The sequence below is a fragment of the Orycteropus afer genome, unplaced genomic scaffold, assembly GCF_000298275.1.
Source record: "Orycteropus afer afer isolate SDZICR_OR568_19922 unplaced genomic scaffold, OryAfe1.0 scaffold00042, whole genome shotgun sequence".
NCBI classification, from domain to species: domain Eukaryota; kingdom Metazoa; phylum Chordata; class Mammalia; order Tubulidentata; family Orycteropodidae; genus Orycteropus; species Orycteropus afer.
Window position 1 is genome coordinate 9,659,495 of NW_006921629.1, and position 16,618 is coordinate 9,676,112.

The 16,618-nt window shown below is 42.6% G+C and overlaps 1 protein-coding gene across 1 annotated transcript in view; it reads left to right on the forward strand.

Annotated features, from left to right (window-relative positions):
• Positions 1 to 16,618, forward strand: part of VPS53 (VPS53 subunit of GARP complex) — a 192,548-nt gene that overhangs the window by 167,086 nt on the left and 8,844 nt on the right. Inside the window, exon 20 of the mRNA XM_007937432.2 lies at positions 15,264 to 15,401. Coding sequence (XP_007935623.1) covers positions 15,264 to 15,401 — 138 coding nt within the window. The remainder of the gene's footprint in view (positions 1 to 15,263; positions 15,402 to 16,618) is intronic.

A 16,618-nucleotide genomic window follows, 5' to 3' on the forward strand; every position in this document is an offset into this window, starting at 1 on the left:
CCCTTCACTTGAATTCTTTGCTTTAAGACATCTCTGCAAAGTTTGTTACCACCTCAGCACTGAGGAGCTGAGATATCCTACCGTAAAAATTTCTCTTTTCATTTACCACAAATTCAACCTATCTGAAGATTTGAGCTCTGGTGGCGTAGTGCCTAAGGCATTTGACTGCTAACCAGAAGGCTGGTGGTTCAAACTCACCAGCTACTCCTCAGAAGGAAGGTTGGGCAATCTATTTCCATAGTGATACTGCCTCGGAAACCCAAGGAGGGGTTGCTGTGAGTTGCATCCGACTTGACAGTAGTGCATTGCATTAGTTGTGTTGAGAATTTGAGAAGCATGAGTTCAGAGAGCAGTTTTAAAGTATTTTAAAGAGAAACAAACAATAATATTCAGCTTCTAACTCTTTAAAAACACCCATTTCAGGGCAAATTAAAAATGATTCTCATATATTCATTAAATTCTCCCAAACCTCCATCTATCAGCACTTAGCCTATTTCAGTTGCTTTTTATATTTGAAAGAACTCAAACTATATTTTTAAGTGAGATAATTATATAATTCTAGACATTTCTATAAATCCTGCACTTCACCAAATCAGTCTGAATCGGTAGAGGCTTTGCTCTCTCCCCAGCTCAGTGAGCTGCCCTCACACTGGCCTCTTACCTGTGCTGGTCCAAGTCATGCCTCAGTAAAATGGCAAGTTAGCATGTGCCACAGTGTATCATGGGTCTTTCATGAAGTGTCTGAGCTGGGGATGTGAAGTCTGCAAACTCTGACAACCTCTTATGTCTGCTAAGTGTAGTTTCTCTTTTTGTAAGTGAGCAGTAGCCTTCTGTAACAATGGTGTGGCGGAGGCATCTGACCTCCTCTGACTTCACAAGGGGGCAGAAGGATCAAGAGCAACAGCCCAAGGCTGATCCTGTGAGGCAGGGATCAGACATGCCTCCACCTTCCAACCTTTCTGCCTATTCTGACACCAAGTATCTCATGGCACTCTCTATTTCTCTGCTGGCTTTGATAATTCCTTGCAGTGGCCACACAGAGCTCACAGACAGTACTCACAATTTTGGGGTTTATTAGGTGAATAACAGGTTATAATTCAGGATCAGAAATGATTCCAGATGTAGTTGTTCAATCAGGACAGCAATGTCCGCAGGCATGCCTCTCTCAGCCCCACGGCCCCTTGGCATTTGGCCTGCTTGGGTAAGTGTCACAAAGCTCTTGTAGCTCTGCTGATAAGTACCTGGAGACACCCCACTCCACCAGCAAGCCTCCTGCTCAAAGGTGCTCAGCTTTCTTACTCTGTGGGTCCAGAAGCCCACCACACTGTCTCTTGCTGGTTTCCCAGTTCTGTTGCCACCATTTCTTTGCTGCTCATTCTCTCTGTCTCTTACCATCTCAGCAAGGTGTTACAGCTCTCTTTCTGTCTCCTGGGTTGAGGAGATTCTCAGTATAGAAATCCTGAGTCCAAAGGATGTACTCTGCTCCTGTCTCTTCTTCTTGGTGGTAGTCAGGTCTCCCCTTTCTGCCTCTGGGATGGCTCATTTTAAGCCTAAACCAAAAACCAAACCAAACTCACAGCTATCGAGTCAATTTCAACTCATAGCAACCCCTCCTTGAGTTTCCAAGGCGGTATCACTATAGAAGTAGATTGCCCAGTCTTCCTTCCAAGGAGTGGCTGGTGGGTTTGAACCACCAGCCTTCTGGTTAGTAGTCAAATGCCTTCCTTGTTAGGGTTCCATATATCTTATTTGCATAGTCCTACATAAAGTTATGTACCTTATTTACATTATTAGCAAGCTATCCAATCCCCTTGGGGGGCCATAAGCACCTCACATTTGCATAGTCCTACCCAGTCATTTGGTGGGAGTTACAAAGACTTGGGCTAGAAGGGCCATATTGATTACCACACCTTCCTAGATTATGAAGACAGTATGTTCGTTAAGCAGGTGGGTTCCAGAACCACAGAGGTCTGAGGCTGAATCTTGTCTCTGCCATGTAGCAACTGTTTGCTCTTAGACAGTTACTTAACCTCCCAGTGCTTTGGTTTCTTCATCTATAAAATGGGGGTGATTGTAGTAACACCTCACTGGGTAGTTGTGAGCATTACACAAGATAATGCACATTAAGGGCATGGCACAATATCTGGCACATGATAAGCCCTCAGTACGTGCCGGCTCTTTTGTATTTTAAGCTTTCTGAGACCAGAGAGAAGAGCTCTGGGGATATAGTAATGAAAGCATTTGGCTGCTAACCAAAAGGTAGGCAGTTCAAACCTGCCAGCCACTTTGCAGGAGAAAGATGAGGCAGTCTGCTTCTGTAAAGATTTACAGCATTGGAAACCCTATGGGGCAGTTCTACTCTCTCCTGTAGGGTTGTTGCCATGAGTCAGAATCGACTAAATGGCAGTGGTGGGAGACCAGAGACAGGAGTTCGTTTCTGGTTTCACTTCCCATCTTTCCTAAGGTCTCTTCGACACAGATCCTTCCCAGTAACATCCAGTCAGCCCTGGCTGCTGGCTGTGGTAGTTAAGGTTGTATGTCAACTTGGCTGGGCCTGGTTGAGTGGCTGGGCAGCTGGTGGTAGTTATGCCCCATGATTAGACTGGCAGTCAACTCCATGGTGGGATCTACCATAAGCAGCTGAGTAGCTGCTTTAGGGATGTGGTCTGCTTCCCGTATATAAGCAGCAGCTTTGGTCTCCAGCTTATGGCACACTTGAAACTTGCACGTAGCAGGGTTGTCATTCAGCAGCCTGCCATGCTCTGCTGATCTTGGGACTTTCAGTAGACTTAAATCAATGGCCTGTCATGTGGTTTGGTAATATTGGGACTGTGCCTTTTCACTTGTTGACCCAGCAGCCAGCAGCTGCCTGAGTGAAGAGGTGCCTCTGGCTTTGGTGGGCTGGGAGAAAGAGGCAGAGCTGAAGCCCAAGGTCAAGGAGCTTTCACCCAGCACCTAGAGTCTGGCACTTTGAACTCAGACTTCTAGCCTCCAAAACTGTAAGATACTAAACTTCTTTTTGTTAAAGCCATCCCGTTTGTGGTATGTTCCTGTCAGAGTGGCACTGGGTAGTCAAAACACTGGTTGACTGGCTGACCAGCTATAACAAGAGTCAAAAGTATTATCTGAGAAAACTGCCTGGGAGGTTGTGTGGATTCAGACACCAACTCTGCCTGACTGTAGCATTTCAGTGCTTTGAAATTCTTGACCCTTGCATGTCATAAGCATTCTCTCCATTGGAAAGAAACATCAGAATAATGCCCCAACATGTTGTCTCCAGTTTCATTAGCACATGTTGACTGGGAATTCATCCTGTTCACCCCACTGTTGTGTGTAATCAGAGATGATGTGGACTGATTACAATCTGTGTACCTGGGAGCAGCTTTAGAGTTCTCAGTTACTGTGTTTCTGTCTCCAGACACAATGATGAAGCCGCTGGAACACAAGGTTCACTGGGAACATATTTTTCTTGAATTTACACATTTGCCCAGGCCTTGCCAGCTGATTTAGTGTCTAATAACCATGATACTTTCATTTCATCACATGAATCCAGTATCCTGTGTATTTTCTTCAGGTTTTCTCTTCTTTAAAAGAATGTTAAAATAATCAGCTCAGACGCAAAGCCAGTATTTTCAGAAAAAGATCAGTTTGGCCGGTGCGTACTTCTGCTTTGAGATGTGAATTAGAAAACCGTGTGCTAAAACTGGAATTTGCCTTTATCAGACCCCAGGCAAACATGGTAGGAGAGCATCCGTCTCTGTAGGCCCAGCCCAGAGAGGGGGTGGGTGGAAGCTGCTGAGCAGTTGGCCCTTGAAGGATTCAGGCCCTGAAGTTCAGGTTCAGCTGGGTCCATGCTCGCCCTGGGGGTCTGAGTTCTGAAACCTAAGCAGTCGTGTAGCTGGAGGCATGTTCACTGAAGCTGCTGAGCCAAAGGACTCAAGAAGTTAACAGAGACTCACAGACTGAAACAGATTCTGCCTCCAGCCACGCAGCAGCCAGAATCCAAGCTTTAACAAAAGCTGTGACACTCAGAGCTAGTATTTAGCCTCATCTCAGCTGCCTCTGCTTTGCCCCAAAGGGGCTAGGTCCTAAGTTTAGGTTGTGCTGCAGTACTTGTGCCTAAAATGGGAAAGGGGATATTTCCCTGCCCTTTATTCTTCCCTGATTACTGCATCAAGTGAGTTATTTATCTTTGGACCCCAGAGGCCTCTTGAGCAATTGCAAGGGCACGTGGAACTGAACCGAACCTATATTTGTAATGTTTCTTGCTAGCTTGTGATTTTCAGAGAATCCTGTGGGACTTGCAGGGTCATTAATTAGTCTCATATATGGCAGTGTATGACTGAACACACAGTAAAAATGGAATCCATTTACACAGGTTTACCACAGAGAAAAGCAGCACAGTATGGTGTAGAGGGAAGGGCGTCGAGCCGCCAGGCGGCCAGGGTCCAGTCCCTGCTTGGATGTTAATGATCCCTGAGATCATGAACAGCTGCTTCCCAGCTCAGAGCTCAGTGTCTTCACGTGTATGAAGAGTAACCACACCAGACACTCTCAAACCCCTTTGAGATCTGTGTTACAGAGTCTGAAATAGTTTGAACAATATATTTCAGTCTGTGAAGTTATTTTCTTGTTCTATTATCTTTATTTACCATATTGACTTTTAAACTCATATCATTCAAAACCATCTGAAAGAAATATGTTTAAAGCAAATTTTAGATTGTTTTAAAAAAAAAAAAAAACCCAAGCATCATGGAGAGGAAAAAGAACCATCAGGTAGTGGTACATCATGGCGGTCAGAACAGTGAGAAAACAGAGCAGTCATCCTCGGCCTGGCCCTTCCGGGTGAACTCCCCGATGGTGGCAGGGTGTTTCTAAGCACTCCTAAAGGAAATGAACTGATGAATGTAATAGCCAGCATAGTAAATTTAAAAAACCAAAACCTTAATAAATTAAAAGTAGAAGGGAAATTGTTGGAGCTGATAAAGGGGATAGTTTAAAAACTTATGAGGCTATGGATTATGTGAATATATCTACTTGTGAAAACTATACAGTTAAGAATTGTATGTATGTAAATTTTATACCCCAAGAATGGAGCAAGAGCTGGGCCACGATTACAGCAGGGTTCCTCAGCTTCGGCTCCTCTGACGTCTGGGCTGGAGAATCCCTTGTTGTGGGGTCTGTCCCACGTATTCTGGGATGTTTAGCAGCATCGGTGGCCTCTTCTCACTAGTTGCCACTATCACCCTCCCAGTTGTGACAACCACAGTTTCTCCAGACATTGCCCCATGGCCCCTGGAGAACCACTGTGTTGAGAAGAGTAGGTGAAACGATAATGGCAGTGTTTTGGTCGTTGAAGCCGGGAGGCAGGTGCAGCAGGGTTCACCGGACTATTCAGTTTACTTTATATGTTTGAAATTCTCCCTAACAAGTTACAAAAAAAAAAGTGGCCCACCCCTGCACAAAGCCACGCATGTATAATCCGAAATAAAATTTTATGTTGAGAATTGTCACAAAACTTCCATGCTTCCTGAAGTTAAACCAGCTTCTTTCTAGATTTTCTGATGACAAAACTTACGTTCAGAAAAACTAACTTTCTCCTGCCTTTGGTATGTGTGTGTTTCTACCCAGATAGTAGAGCATTTTTGCTTTTATGCAGCACTTTTCCTAGAGAGCTTTTTGAATCTCTTCTCTCCTCATCCACTTAATTCTTCTCTGTTTTAAGATCTGACCCATTAGCCTTCCCACGGAGAGCTCAGAGCCTCTCCTACCACCCAGTCAGAGGGGGGGGAGCAGGCACAGCCACACTCCACAGGAGCTTGCAGACATCGGCAGGGTCATAAATGGAGATGGGAAGCCTGGCCAACACTGAACAAGCTTGTGAAATAAATTACTCAGTTAACTTCAAAAAACGACAGAGATCATCATGCTTAAGTGTAAAATATAGAGGAAAGTTTTCCTCTTAAGATTAGGAATAAGACAAGAGTTACCTGCTATCAATATTTCTGTCCCATATTGCCCTTGAAGTCCTGGCTAGTGCAATAGGCAAAAAATAAAGTTTTAAAAGAAATAAAATGTATGTAAATTTTATATAGAGAAAGGAAGAAACAAAACCCTCTTTTTCACAGAACGTGATTGTACATAATATTCGAAAGAATCTACAGATAAACTATCAGAATGCAGAGGTTAGCAAGGTTGCTAGATATAAGGTCAGTATTAAATTGTGCTTATACCAGCTACAAACAACTTAAAAAATGAAAATTTTAAAATGAAACCTTTACAGTAGCATGAAGAAATGTTAAATACTTAGGAGTAAATCTAACATCTACATAATATTAAGATAAATTAAAGAAGAGTTTTTAAAATGGCAGGATACATTGTTGTTCACAGATTTAACACACTCATTATTAAAAGATGTAGATTCTTCCAAAATTTATATGTAGATGCAGTGCAATCCCAATCAAACTCTCAGTAGGATTGTGTGTGTATGTGTGCATATAAATGATAAGCTGATTATAAAAATAGATGGAAAACCAAAGGACCAAGAATAGCAGAAATAATATTCAGTAAAAAGAACAGAGTTGGAGGGCTTAAACCTTGGGATATTGAGATTTATGTTAATGTTCTAGTAATTAAGCCAGTAAAGCATGAGTCATAGATAAGGCCAACAGAATGGACTCGCGTTCAAAAATACCTGTACATATATGATGTGCTGCCATTGGGTCAGACCCAACTCATAGCGACCCCTCCTTGGGTTTCCGAGGCGGTATCACTACTGAAGTAGATTGCCCAACCTTTCTTCCAAGGGGTGGCTGGTGGGTTTGAACCGCCAGCCTTCTGGTTAGCAGTCAAATGCCTTAGGCACTATGCTACCAGAGCTCCCACACATAGACAGACATTTGATTTATGCCAGAAGTGGCACTGTCATTCCATCAAGAAGGAGGGTCTTTTCAGTAAATAGTGATGGGGATATATAGGGAAAAAAAATCGGTCTTGACCTTTACCACACACTCTACACAAAAGTCCATTGTGGTGAGACTTTAGGTAAACTGGAATCCTCATTCATTGCTGGTGGGAATGTAAAATGATACAGCTGTTTTGGAAAACAGTCTGGCAATTTCTCAAAATGTTAAACATAGAATTACCATATGACCCAGCAATTCCACGCCCAAGTATATACCCAAAAGCATTGAAAACATATGTTCACACAAAAACATGTGCATGTACTTGTTCATCATAGCCAAAAAAGTAGAAACAAGCTAAATGTTTATCAGCTGATGAATGAAGAAACAAAATGTGGCACATCCATACAATGGAATATTATTTAGCAATGAAAAGAACTAAAGCATTTGTTCTAGTTACCTCATGCCACTTTGACAGGAATATACTACAAATGGGGTGGCCTTAAAAACAGGAGTTTATTCTTACAATTTGGAAGCTTTAAGTCCAAGTTCACAGTGCCAGCTCTAAGGGCTGTGTGAAAGCCCCTCAATCTTGGGGTCCAGCTCTGCCTTCTGCTCCTGGCCCACTGGAGCTAGAGGCTTTTTTTTCACTCAGACAGCTGCTAGCTGCTGAGGCTGACAAAGCCCAAGGCTGACAAGTAAAAAGGCACAGTCCCGATGTTACCAAACCACACAGCAGGCCATTAATTTTAAGTCCATTGTAAATCCAAGGTCGGCAGAGCATGGCAGGCTGCTGAACAATGACACAGCTACATTCAGGATCCAAGCGTGCCATAAGCTAGAGACCATTCCCCAAGGCTTCTGCTTATATACAGGAAGCAGACCACATCCCTAAGGCAGCTACTCAGCTGCTTCCAGTAGATTCCACCATGGAGTTGATTACCAGTCTCATCATGGGGAATACTACATCCAGCTGCCTAGCCACTCAGCCAGGCCCAGCCAAGTTGACACACAAGCTTGACACCACAGCATTGATACCTACTATAGCATAGTTGCACCTTGAAAACATTGTGCTGAGTGAAAAACACAATAAGCTACATATTATGATTCCATTTCTAAGAAATGTCCAGAATAGGTGAATCAAGCAGAAAATAGATTAAGTGGTTACCAAGAGCAAAGGAAGGGGGAGAGATGGAAAGTGACTACTAATGGGTTTGAGATTTCATTTTGGGGTAGTAAAAATGTTCTGAAATTAGGTAGTGGTAATGCTTTCACAACTTTGTGAATATTCTAAAAACCACTGAATTATTTATTTTATAGTAATTAATTTTTATGCAATGTGAATTTTACCTCAGTTTTCAAAAATCAAGTCCAGATGGATTTTAACTCTGAGTGTGAAAGGTGAAAAAACAACGCAGCTTCATGATCTTGAGATAGGCAAAAATCCCTTAAAATGTAAGAAGTACAAATATAAAAAGATTGATAATTTGGACCACATTAAAATTAAGAATTTATTTCTACCAATAACATACTGTTGAGAGTGTTAAAAGGCAAGCTGCAATATTTACAGTACATATAACTAATAAACTATTCATATTCTGAATACATAAAAAATAACAGCCACTGTGCCATTACTGCTGAGGCTCAAACAAATTTGGTGATGGCCACCACTTACCTCATGCCCCATGTCTGTGGAGATGAAGTGCTGTTTTCAAAGATGAAAACCAGCAAATTTTCATTATAAATGGGACTTTTTATCTCCACTAGGAATTCTGGTGGTCGAAGCATTCAACTACTAACCAAAAGGTTGGCGGTTCAAACCCACCAGCCACTCCATGGGAGAAAGATGAGGCAGGCTGCTTCCATAAAGATTTACAACCTTGGAAACCCTATGGGGCAGGTCTGCTGTGTCCTAAGGGTCACTGTGAGTCAGAATCTACTTGCTAGAAGTGGGTTGCGTTGGGTTTTGTTTTTTTGTTTTTTAATTTTTATTGTGATTTGGGTGAAAGTTTACAGAGCAAATTAATTTTCCATACAGCAGTTCATACATACTTTGTTTCACGACATTGACTGCAGTTCTGCACAGTGTAATGGCTCTCTTCCCATTTCCCCCCCAGTTACCTTTTCCCTGTGTCCTTCCTTCCCATGCACTCCCCACCCACCCCCAGCTGTCTCCCTGTGCAAACACTGGCCTTCTGTTCTCCGATGATTGATCGCTCTAAGGAGAGTATCTACCTGATGGAAATGTCCACCCCATATGCCTGTCTATTGTTTGGCTGGAGGCCACAGGAGTGAGTTCAGTTCCAGACCTGAAGGGTAACTAGGGGCCGTAGTCTCAGAGGTCTCACCATGATCTATCAGACCAGCAAACCTGGTCTCTTTTTTTTATGATTTTGAGTTTTGTCCCACATTGTTCTCCCACTCTATCCAGGATCTCTTGTACCAATCCCCTCTGGGTGGTTGACAGTGGTAGCCGGAAACCATCTAGTTTGGTTTGGTGAGGTTTTTCCCTTCACTTGCTACAGACAGGTGACGAGTCTGTCAGACTAAAATCGCCTTTTCTGGCTGGATTGCCTTTTATAAACTCTGAGACCAAGATTTTCATCTGCTTAGCTGTCTAATGAGGACAGAATTTTATTGTGACTGCCCAGGGCATGAACATGTCTTAATCTCTCTAGATATAGGGGACACTTTTGAATGCCTGATGCATTCAGAACTCTTCCTGTCACTTAAGACAATACAATTACTTACGCATATATCTCTGAGAAGTAGAAAATGTAGGAAAAAGTAGAAAATATTCCCATATGTTTTCAAACATAATAATTGAGTTTTCATACCAACAAATTAATGCTAAGACATGACTTTGATTTTGGCAAGGCTTCAAAATTTGCTGCATGGAAGACAAAGTTGACTCCTCACCAGACCGCAAATTTTTTTTAAAAAGCCATCCAGTCAGTTCTGACTCAGCAACCCCAAATGATGAAATCTTTCCAGTAAATAAAGGTATAGAAAGTAATGTAAATAATACCACCCAGCTCAGTAAAGCTTTAACGTGTTTCCATGTTTGCACTGGATCTTTCTTTATATGAAGTAAATTATTATCGTTATTGCTGAAGCCCCTAGGAGGGCTTCCCTGCCATTCTCCTCCCCCTTGGCCCAGAGGAAACCATTATCCTGATTCTGATTTTTATCATTCCCATATGTGTTTTGGTATGTTACATGTGTATATGTAGTCACAAATGATACATAGTTTTGCTTTGTATACTTTTAAATTTTATGCATATGGCTATGGCTCTGTACATATATGGCACTTATCTGCTTGCTTTTTTTGCCCACCATATTTTTTGAGATTAGCCATGTTGAAAGAATCCCTTTAAGTTCATTCATCTTAACTTTGGTATCATATTCCATTGCATGACTATACTACCATTTGTTTATCCATTTTACTTTGATGGACATTTAGATTATTTCTTATCTTTTGCTTTTACAAATAGTGATGCAAGGAGCATTATTTTACATGGGCAAGGATTTCTCCAAAAGATACAAATGTTTTGTTATGTGGGTATGTGCATCGTCAAGTGAGAAAGTATTTCCTCCAAAGTACTTGAATTTATACTCTCCTCGGAATTGTGAATTTATCGCACCCTATCCATGTCAATACTTGGTATTATCAAACTTTTTACTTTTGCCTATCTGATAATTGTAAAATGGCATAAAATTATGATTTTATTTTGCATTTACCAAATTACTAGTAAGGTTAAGCATCATTTCATACATTTTTGAGGCATTTGAGTTTCCTCTTTTGTTAATTACCTGTTCATATTCTTTGCACTATTGTTTTTGGAGCTGTTGATCTTTTTCTTTTTGATTCTTTGGAATCTTCATGTATTCTGAATTATTATTCCTTTGTCAATATTGTAGATATCCTTTCCTAGTTTGGGCTTATCTTTTTACCTTGTTTGTGTCACATGTGTTACTCATTTTTACATGCCACGCAACCTCTCGTGTTATTTTCATAAGCATACTATATCAATGTTTTTTACGTGTTGCTGACTTCATTTTCAATTTTTTTCCCCCGTCTAATGAATTTAATGTTAAATCTATATCTTGGTGCCTGTTGACATGGAAATTTGGTTCCCAGCACAGACCCTCACCAGCCTACTCTTGAGTTTCTAAAGCAGCCCCTCTCCTGGCAGGATTCCTTCCCATCTCTGCCAACCAATGCAAAAAGAAATCACTTTTCTGTCCTGGAAACAGAGCAAGGGCCCCAGCCCAAAAGGTGCGTGGGTCTACACACCCCAGGCCAAAGAGGCCACTCAGGTGGGACAAAGCTGTCATGTCATAGCAGCGTGCATTCCACCCTCCCATCGGGCCAGCCAGTCATCGCACTCAAGCTGTTTGAATCTCCCACCTGCACGCATGTGATGGGGCAGGTATGAGAGCCAAGGGAGCAGAGGGGTTGGAATCCCTCATTCAGACAAGATGGGTTTGACTGGCTACCCATTGCCCCAGGGGCTGGGGCAGTGCACACTGCATATACACTGTCCTATCACCTGGCTTCTCATGAGACCGGTACCATGGGACGCGGGCAGTGTCCTCACCTGCTGCGGGACCAGCCTGTGCTTGGGCTGTGACAGCACTGCATGCAGCCCTCTTCCCAACCCTCTGCCCATCTCCATCAAGTACAACGTACCTGGGCACAGATCTGCTGCAAGAAACTCCACCATTCTGAGGCCTGGCCATTAACTGCCCTAGAACAAGTGCCCAGTTTCAATTTGTTTATTTTCCGATTACTGGGGTACTGCCAAGCTAGATCTGTGACTTCTTGACCATGGCTTATACCTTTTTGATACAAATATGATCAAAAGTAACATTTTTGGACTGTTGAATGAGGGTAAATGAGGCTGAAAGTCACTTCTGGAAAGGTCCCGAGACATGCACAGTGTATGTGTGGGCATGCTGTACCAAGACGGTTATACATAATTTTGTCATTTCTGCCCATTGTATGTTGTTGTTGTTTGCCGTCGAGTCGGCCCCGACTCATAGCGACCCCTTCGTTGGGGTCCGAGGCAGTATCACTACAGAAGTAGGATTGCCCAACCTTCCTTCCGAGGAGTGGCTGGTGGGTTTGAACTGCCAGCATTCTGGTGAGCAGTCAAGTGCCTTAGGCACTATGCTACCAGAGCTCCTCCCATTGTATGTCTGTATGCATTATTTATGTGGGTGCACAGTTAGTGGAAAATACAGTCGATTTTTCATTATTTCACTTATTTGACATTGTTTTCCTCCCATGAGTAATAAAAATAAGCTCCGTATTTCCTTCTTAATATTTGTAATTTTTTTTCTTTTCCTATCCACTCCTCAGAAGGAAGGTTGGCAAATCTACTTCCATAGTGATACCACCTCAGAAACCCAAGGAGGGGTCGCTATGAGTCAGGTCTGACTCAATGGCACATAACAACAACAACATCTGTATTTTTAATCTACTTGGAATTTGGCATACTTATTCTTGTACAGGCATATCTTGTTTTATTGCACTCTGAAGATACTGCATTTTTTACAAATTGAAAGTTTGTGGCAACCTTATGTCAAGCAAGTCTGTCAGCACCATTTTTCCAACAGCACGTGCTCATTTTGTGTCTCTATCACATTTGGGTGATTCTCACAATATTTCAAACTTTTTCATAATGCTGTTGCATACTTAATAGTATAAACATAATTTTATATATATTGCGAAAGCACAAAATTCATGTGGCTCACTTTATTGTGATACTCACTTTATTGCGGTAGTCTGGAACCAAACTGCAGTGTCTCCGGGATATGCATGAACTGGGTTTTCCCTGAGGAAGAGCAGTAATCAGGTCCAGTGAACCCTGGGCTGCCACCGTGTGCAGCGTTCTAATGCTAGGCTCTTGGTGCAGCCCTCAGGCCACCCATGCCAGACTCTCGCTGCATGCTTGGTACTTTTCTGTCTGAGTCCATGGCCTTTTCTAAAAGCAGACACCAGGGTAGTAAGAATTCTTATCTCTGGAAACCTAAAAAGATCCAAAAATGCCCCAACACTTTGCTGGCTTGCAGTTAAATGACCTGCAGAGTTAGGCCGTTAGCTAGCCCGTTATTGCCTGAAAGTATTCTTTGTTTAGCATAGCCTTTCACAGCACTGTCGGAAAGGAATGTTTCCAGCTAAGTTATTCCAAGTAAAACATTGATGCCTTCCCCATATTTCTATACCACCATCAAAATTTTGATGACCATAACCATCAGATTAAGCGTTTATCTTATGGATGAGTCTCTCTTATCTTCAGTCATTAATTTTCTTCTCTAATACAAAGTACTGTAGGGAGAATCGGAAGATGCAGTGTTATGGGGCCTGAAGCGATCCCATTCCATGTCTGCTTGATATTATGAAAGGCTTTCTAAGAAGAGCAGGTGGTGGCAGATACAGCAGATTTTGTCTTGAACAGAAGATTGACCGGTATCAGAGCTGTGGTGGTGGCAGTGATGAGGACCATGACCCACAGCTGCTTTTGTCTGGTTGGTGGATATGCGGCTCCCTCCTCCTGAACCATCTAAATAGGCCTGAGTGTGTTCTTCTCGCTTCAGCCATTTCTGTGCTGCGTGGCTACCAAGAGCAGCAGCAGGTTAGAAGACGAGGTAGCAGAAGCCTTGTCAGGTTAGAATGACGAGGTGGCAGAAAACACTGTGAGCTCTGAACCAGTGCTGCCCAGTGGGCGGCAGGAATTGAAGTACAGCTTGCATGTTCTGTCCACCTCATGATCTGATCATGTGGGATGCCATTAGCAAGTTGTTCAACCTTTGGAGTTTCGATTTTCTCTGTAAAATGGGAACAATAAATGCCAGGGTCTTGTGAAGATAGTTAACTGAGATGAGGCAGATGTGGTATCCATCTCTCTTGGCATTTGGTAGGCAATTAGGAAAGTTGATATCTTTCCAAACAATTGGCATGCAAGAAGTGGGAATAAAAAGAAAAAAAGGTAAAGGCCAGTTGTTGCCAAGATACTGATGTTTAAATTTGGTTAAATCTCCTACACTCTCACTAGCATCCAGAGAAATTGAAAATATAATAAAATAAACAAAACCAAACACACTGCCGTGGAGTAGGATCCAACTCATAACGACCCCTCCTTGGGTTTCCGAGGTGGTATCCCTACAGAAGTAGATTGCCCAGTCTTCCTTCTGAGGAGTGGCTGGTGGGTTTGAACGCCAGCCTTCTGGTTAGCAGTCTAATGCCTTAGGCACTATGTCACCAGAGCTCCCTAAAATATAATAAAATAAGATGCCATTTTTGAGTACTGAAAAAGCAAAATTTTTATGATAATTTTCCGTGTGGATGAGGGTATAGTAAGTTATATACATACACACCATAGAGTATTGTATAACCATTAAAAATCATGACTTAATTTTAAGATGGCTACTATGGATTAAATTGGATCCTTCAGAAATAATGTGTCAGTTGACTAGGCTATGGTTCTCAGTATTATCCTCCATTTTGTGATGTGATATGATTATCCTATGTGTTTTAAATCCTAACTTCTATGATGGTAATGAGGCAGGATTAGAGGCAGTTATGTTAATGAGGCAGGATACAATCTACATACAGCATTAAATTGTTATTGAGTCAGTCTCTTTTGAGATATAAAAGAGGTTAGACAAGCAAGCCAAGTTGGAGGGACCTGACCACCACCAAGAAAGAAGAGCTGAGAGCAGAGTCTTTTGGACCTGGAGTCCCTGTCCTAACAGCCTCCTGGACCCGGGGGAGGATTGATGCCAAGACATGGAAATCTCTAAGGAATGCCTGGCTCACAGATGCTGAAAGGAGACAACCGTGAGCTACTGGAGAGGGAAAGCCTTCCCCTAGGACTGGCACTCTGAGTTTGGACTTCCAGCCTCCTAAACCGTGAGAAAATAAATACCTGTTTGTTACAGAAAGTCCACTTGTGGTATTTCTGTTATAGGAGCTCTAGAGAACTGTGACAGTTACCTAGTTGGGAAAGGAGGATACAGAGGACTTCATATATTAACTGGCAAAACCAGGTTATAACACTGTGTGTACGTATAGTATAATTTACTTTTAGTTCTAGATTTGTTTTACACACACACACACACACACACACACACGTGACAGGAAGGAATTATATACCAAGTTTCACTGTGGTTTATTGTTGTTTTCCTGGATAGTGGGAGTTATCGATACCTTTTTTCTTTTATACTTTTATTTTCCAAATTTTCTGCAATGAGAATGTATTACATTTACCATCAGAAAAAAACTTTAATCCTCACGTGTCCTCCAGGCATTGTGTCCATATGACATGACTGGTAATATTCTGCTTCACTCCACAGCTGCTGCTGGACACCCACTCCCTGAAGATGGTGCTGCTCGATCTGCCCTCCATCGGCTCACAGGTGGTGAGGAAAGCCCCTGCCAGCTACACCAAAATTGTTGTGAAAGGCATGACCCGAGCAGAGATGATCCTGAAGGTAATCAATGGCTGTGGCTTCCCTGGGCCTTCTCTTGACAGGGGCTGGTTATTTGTCGCTTATTCCAAGGAGTATTGGTTTTGAAAGCACGGGTTAGGGCCTGTCCCCTTCTGTCTGAAAGGATGACCCATGTTCTTTGGCTAGACTGGATTTTGGCCTCATCAAATACTGTTGAAAGTCAGTGTACTTGGAATCAATAATTCTTTGTAACAAATGAATTCTCTATTGTAATGGGATCCTTCGTCATACAATTTGGCCAGGACTGGTAATGATGTAGCAGTGCTGCTGTGAATCAGCGTGTAAGCAGGGTTCCTTTGCGTCTCACAGGAATTTCAGGGCCCCCCCCCCCCAATCAAATACTATCTCCCACATGTGCTTCTTTCGCTCTCTGTCCTCAGCCACTTTAAAAGAACTCTAAACAGATGTGGTCACTGTATCTAATGAGTGGATGGGTTTGGTTTGGTTGGGTTTTAAGCCCCATTTAACAAAATAGTGTACTTGAAGTAACGATGTGAATGTTTGAAGCCCTGAGCATCTGCATCTGATTTCCACCTGGACTTGGTAAGAAGGAAGAGGAGCCCATTTGGAAGAGAGGGGAAGGCTAGAGAGCAAACTGCCATCGTGAGGTGGTTTTAAAAGCCTGAAGGGCCTGCAGGCTCTTCAGGTCTGTAAAGTAGCAGCGGGAGGCCCGTCGTCAGTGGGACCAGGCGAGGGCGGGCCAGCACAGACCCTCTGCTTATGGCCTCAGGAAATTGGAAGCAGCCAAGTCATTTTCTTGCTTCACTTGCTGGGAAGGAGGAGAGCATAAGGTTTGAGAATTGTCTGCAGAAGGTTTCTGAGTGAACTGCTCCTTGCCACTCATTGGTACAGTCTCAGGAATTCAAAACAAAACCCATCTGCTGGTGGAAGAAAATCAGAGACAGCATTCCAAAATCAAGTGGACATAAATTTGAGGATTGTGATGCCATTGCTTTCCTCCTGTCTGAGTATTAATTGGTAGTTTAGATGATGGTCCAGATTTTAAGCCTTCAAAAGAAGTGAGGCAGCACTGGGATTTTTGTTTCCAAGAAAATCAACTTAAATCGGTTCCTTTTGCCACCCATTTCTCAGGAATAATATGTCAACACAGCAGGAGCTGGTACCGTGTACCTCTGAACTGTCTCAAACAGATCGCTGACACAGTGTTTCCAAAATGGTCCTCACTCAAAACCCACTGC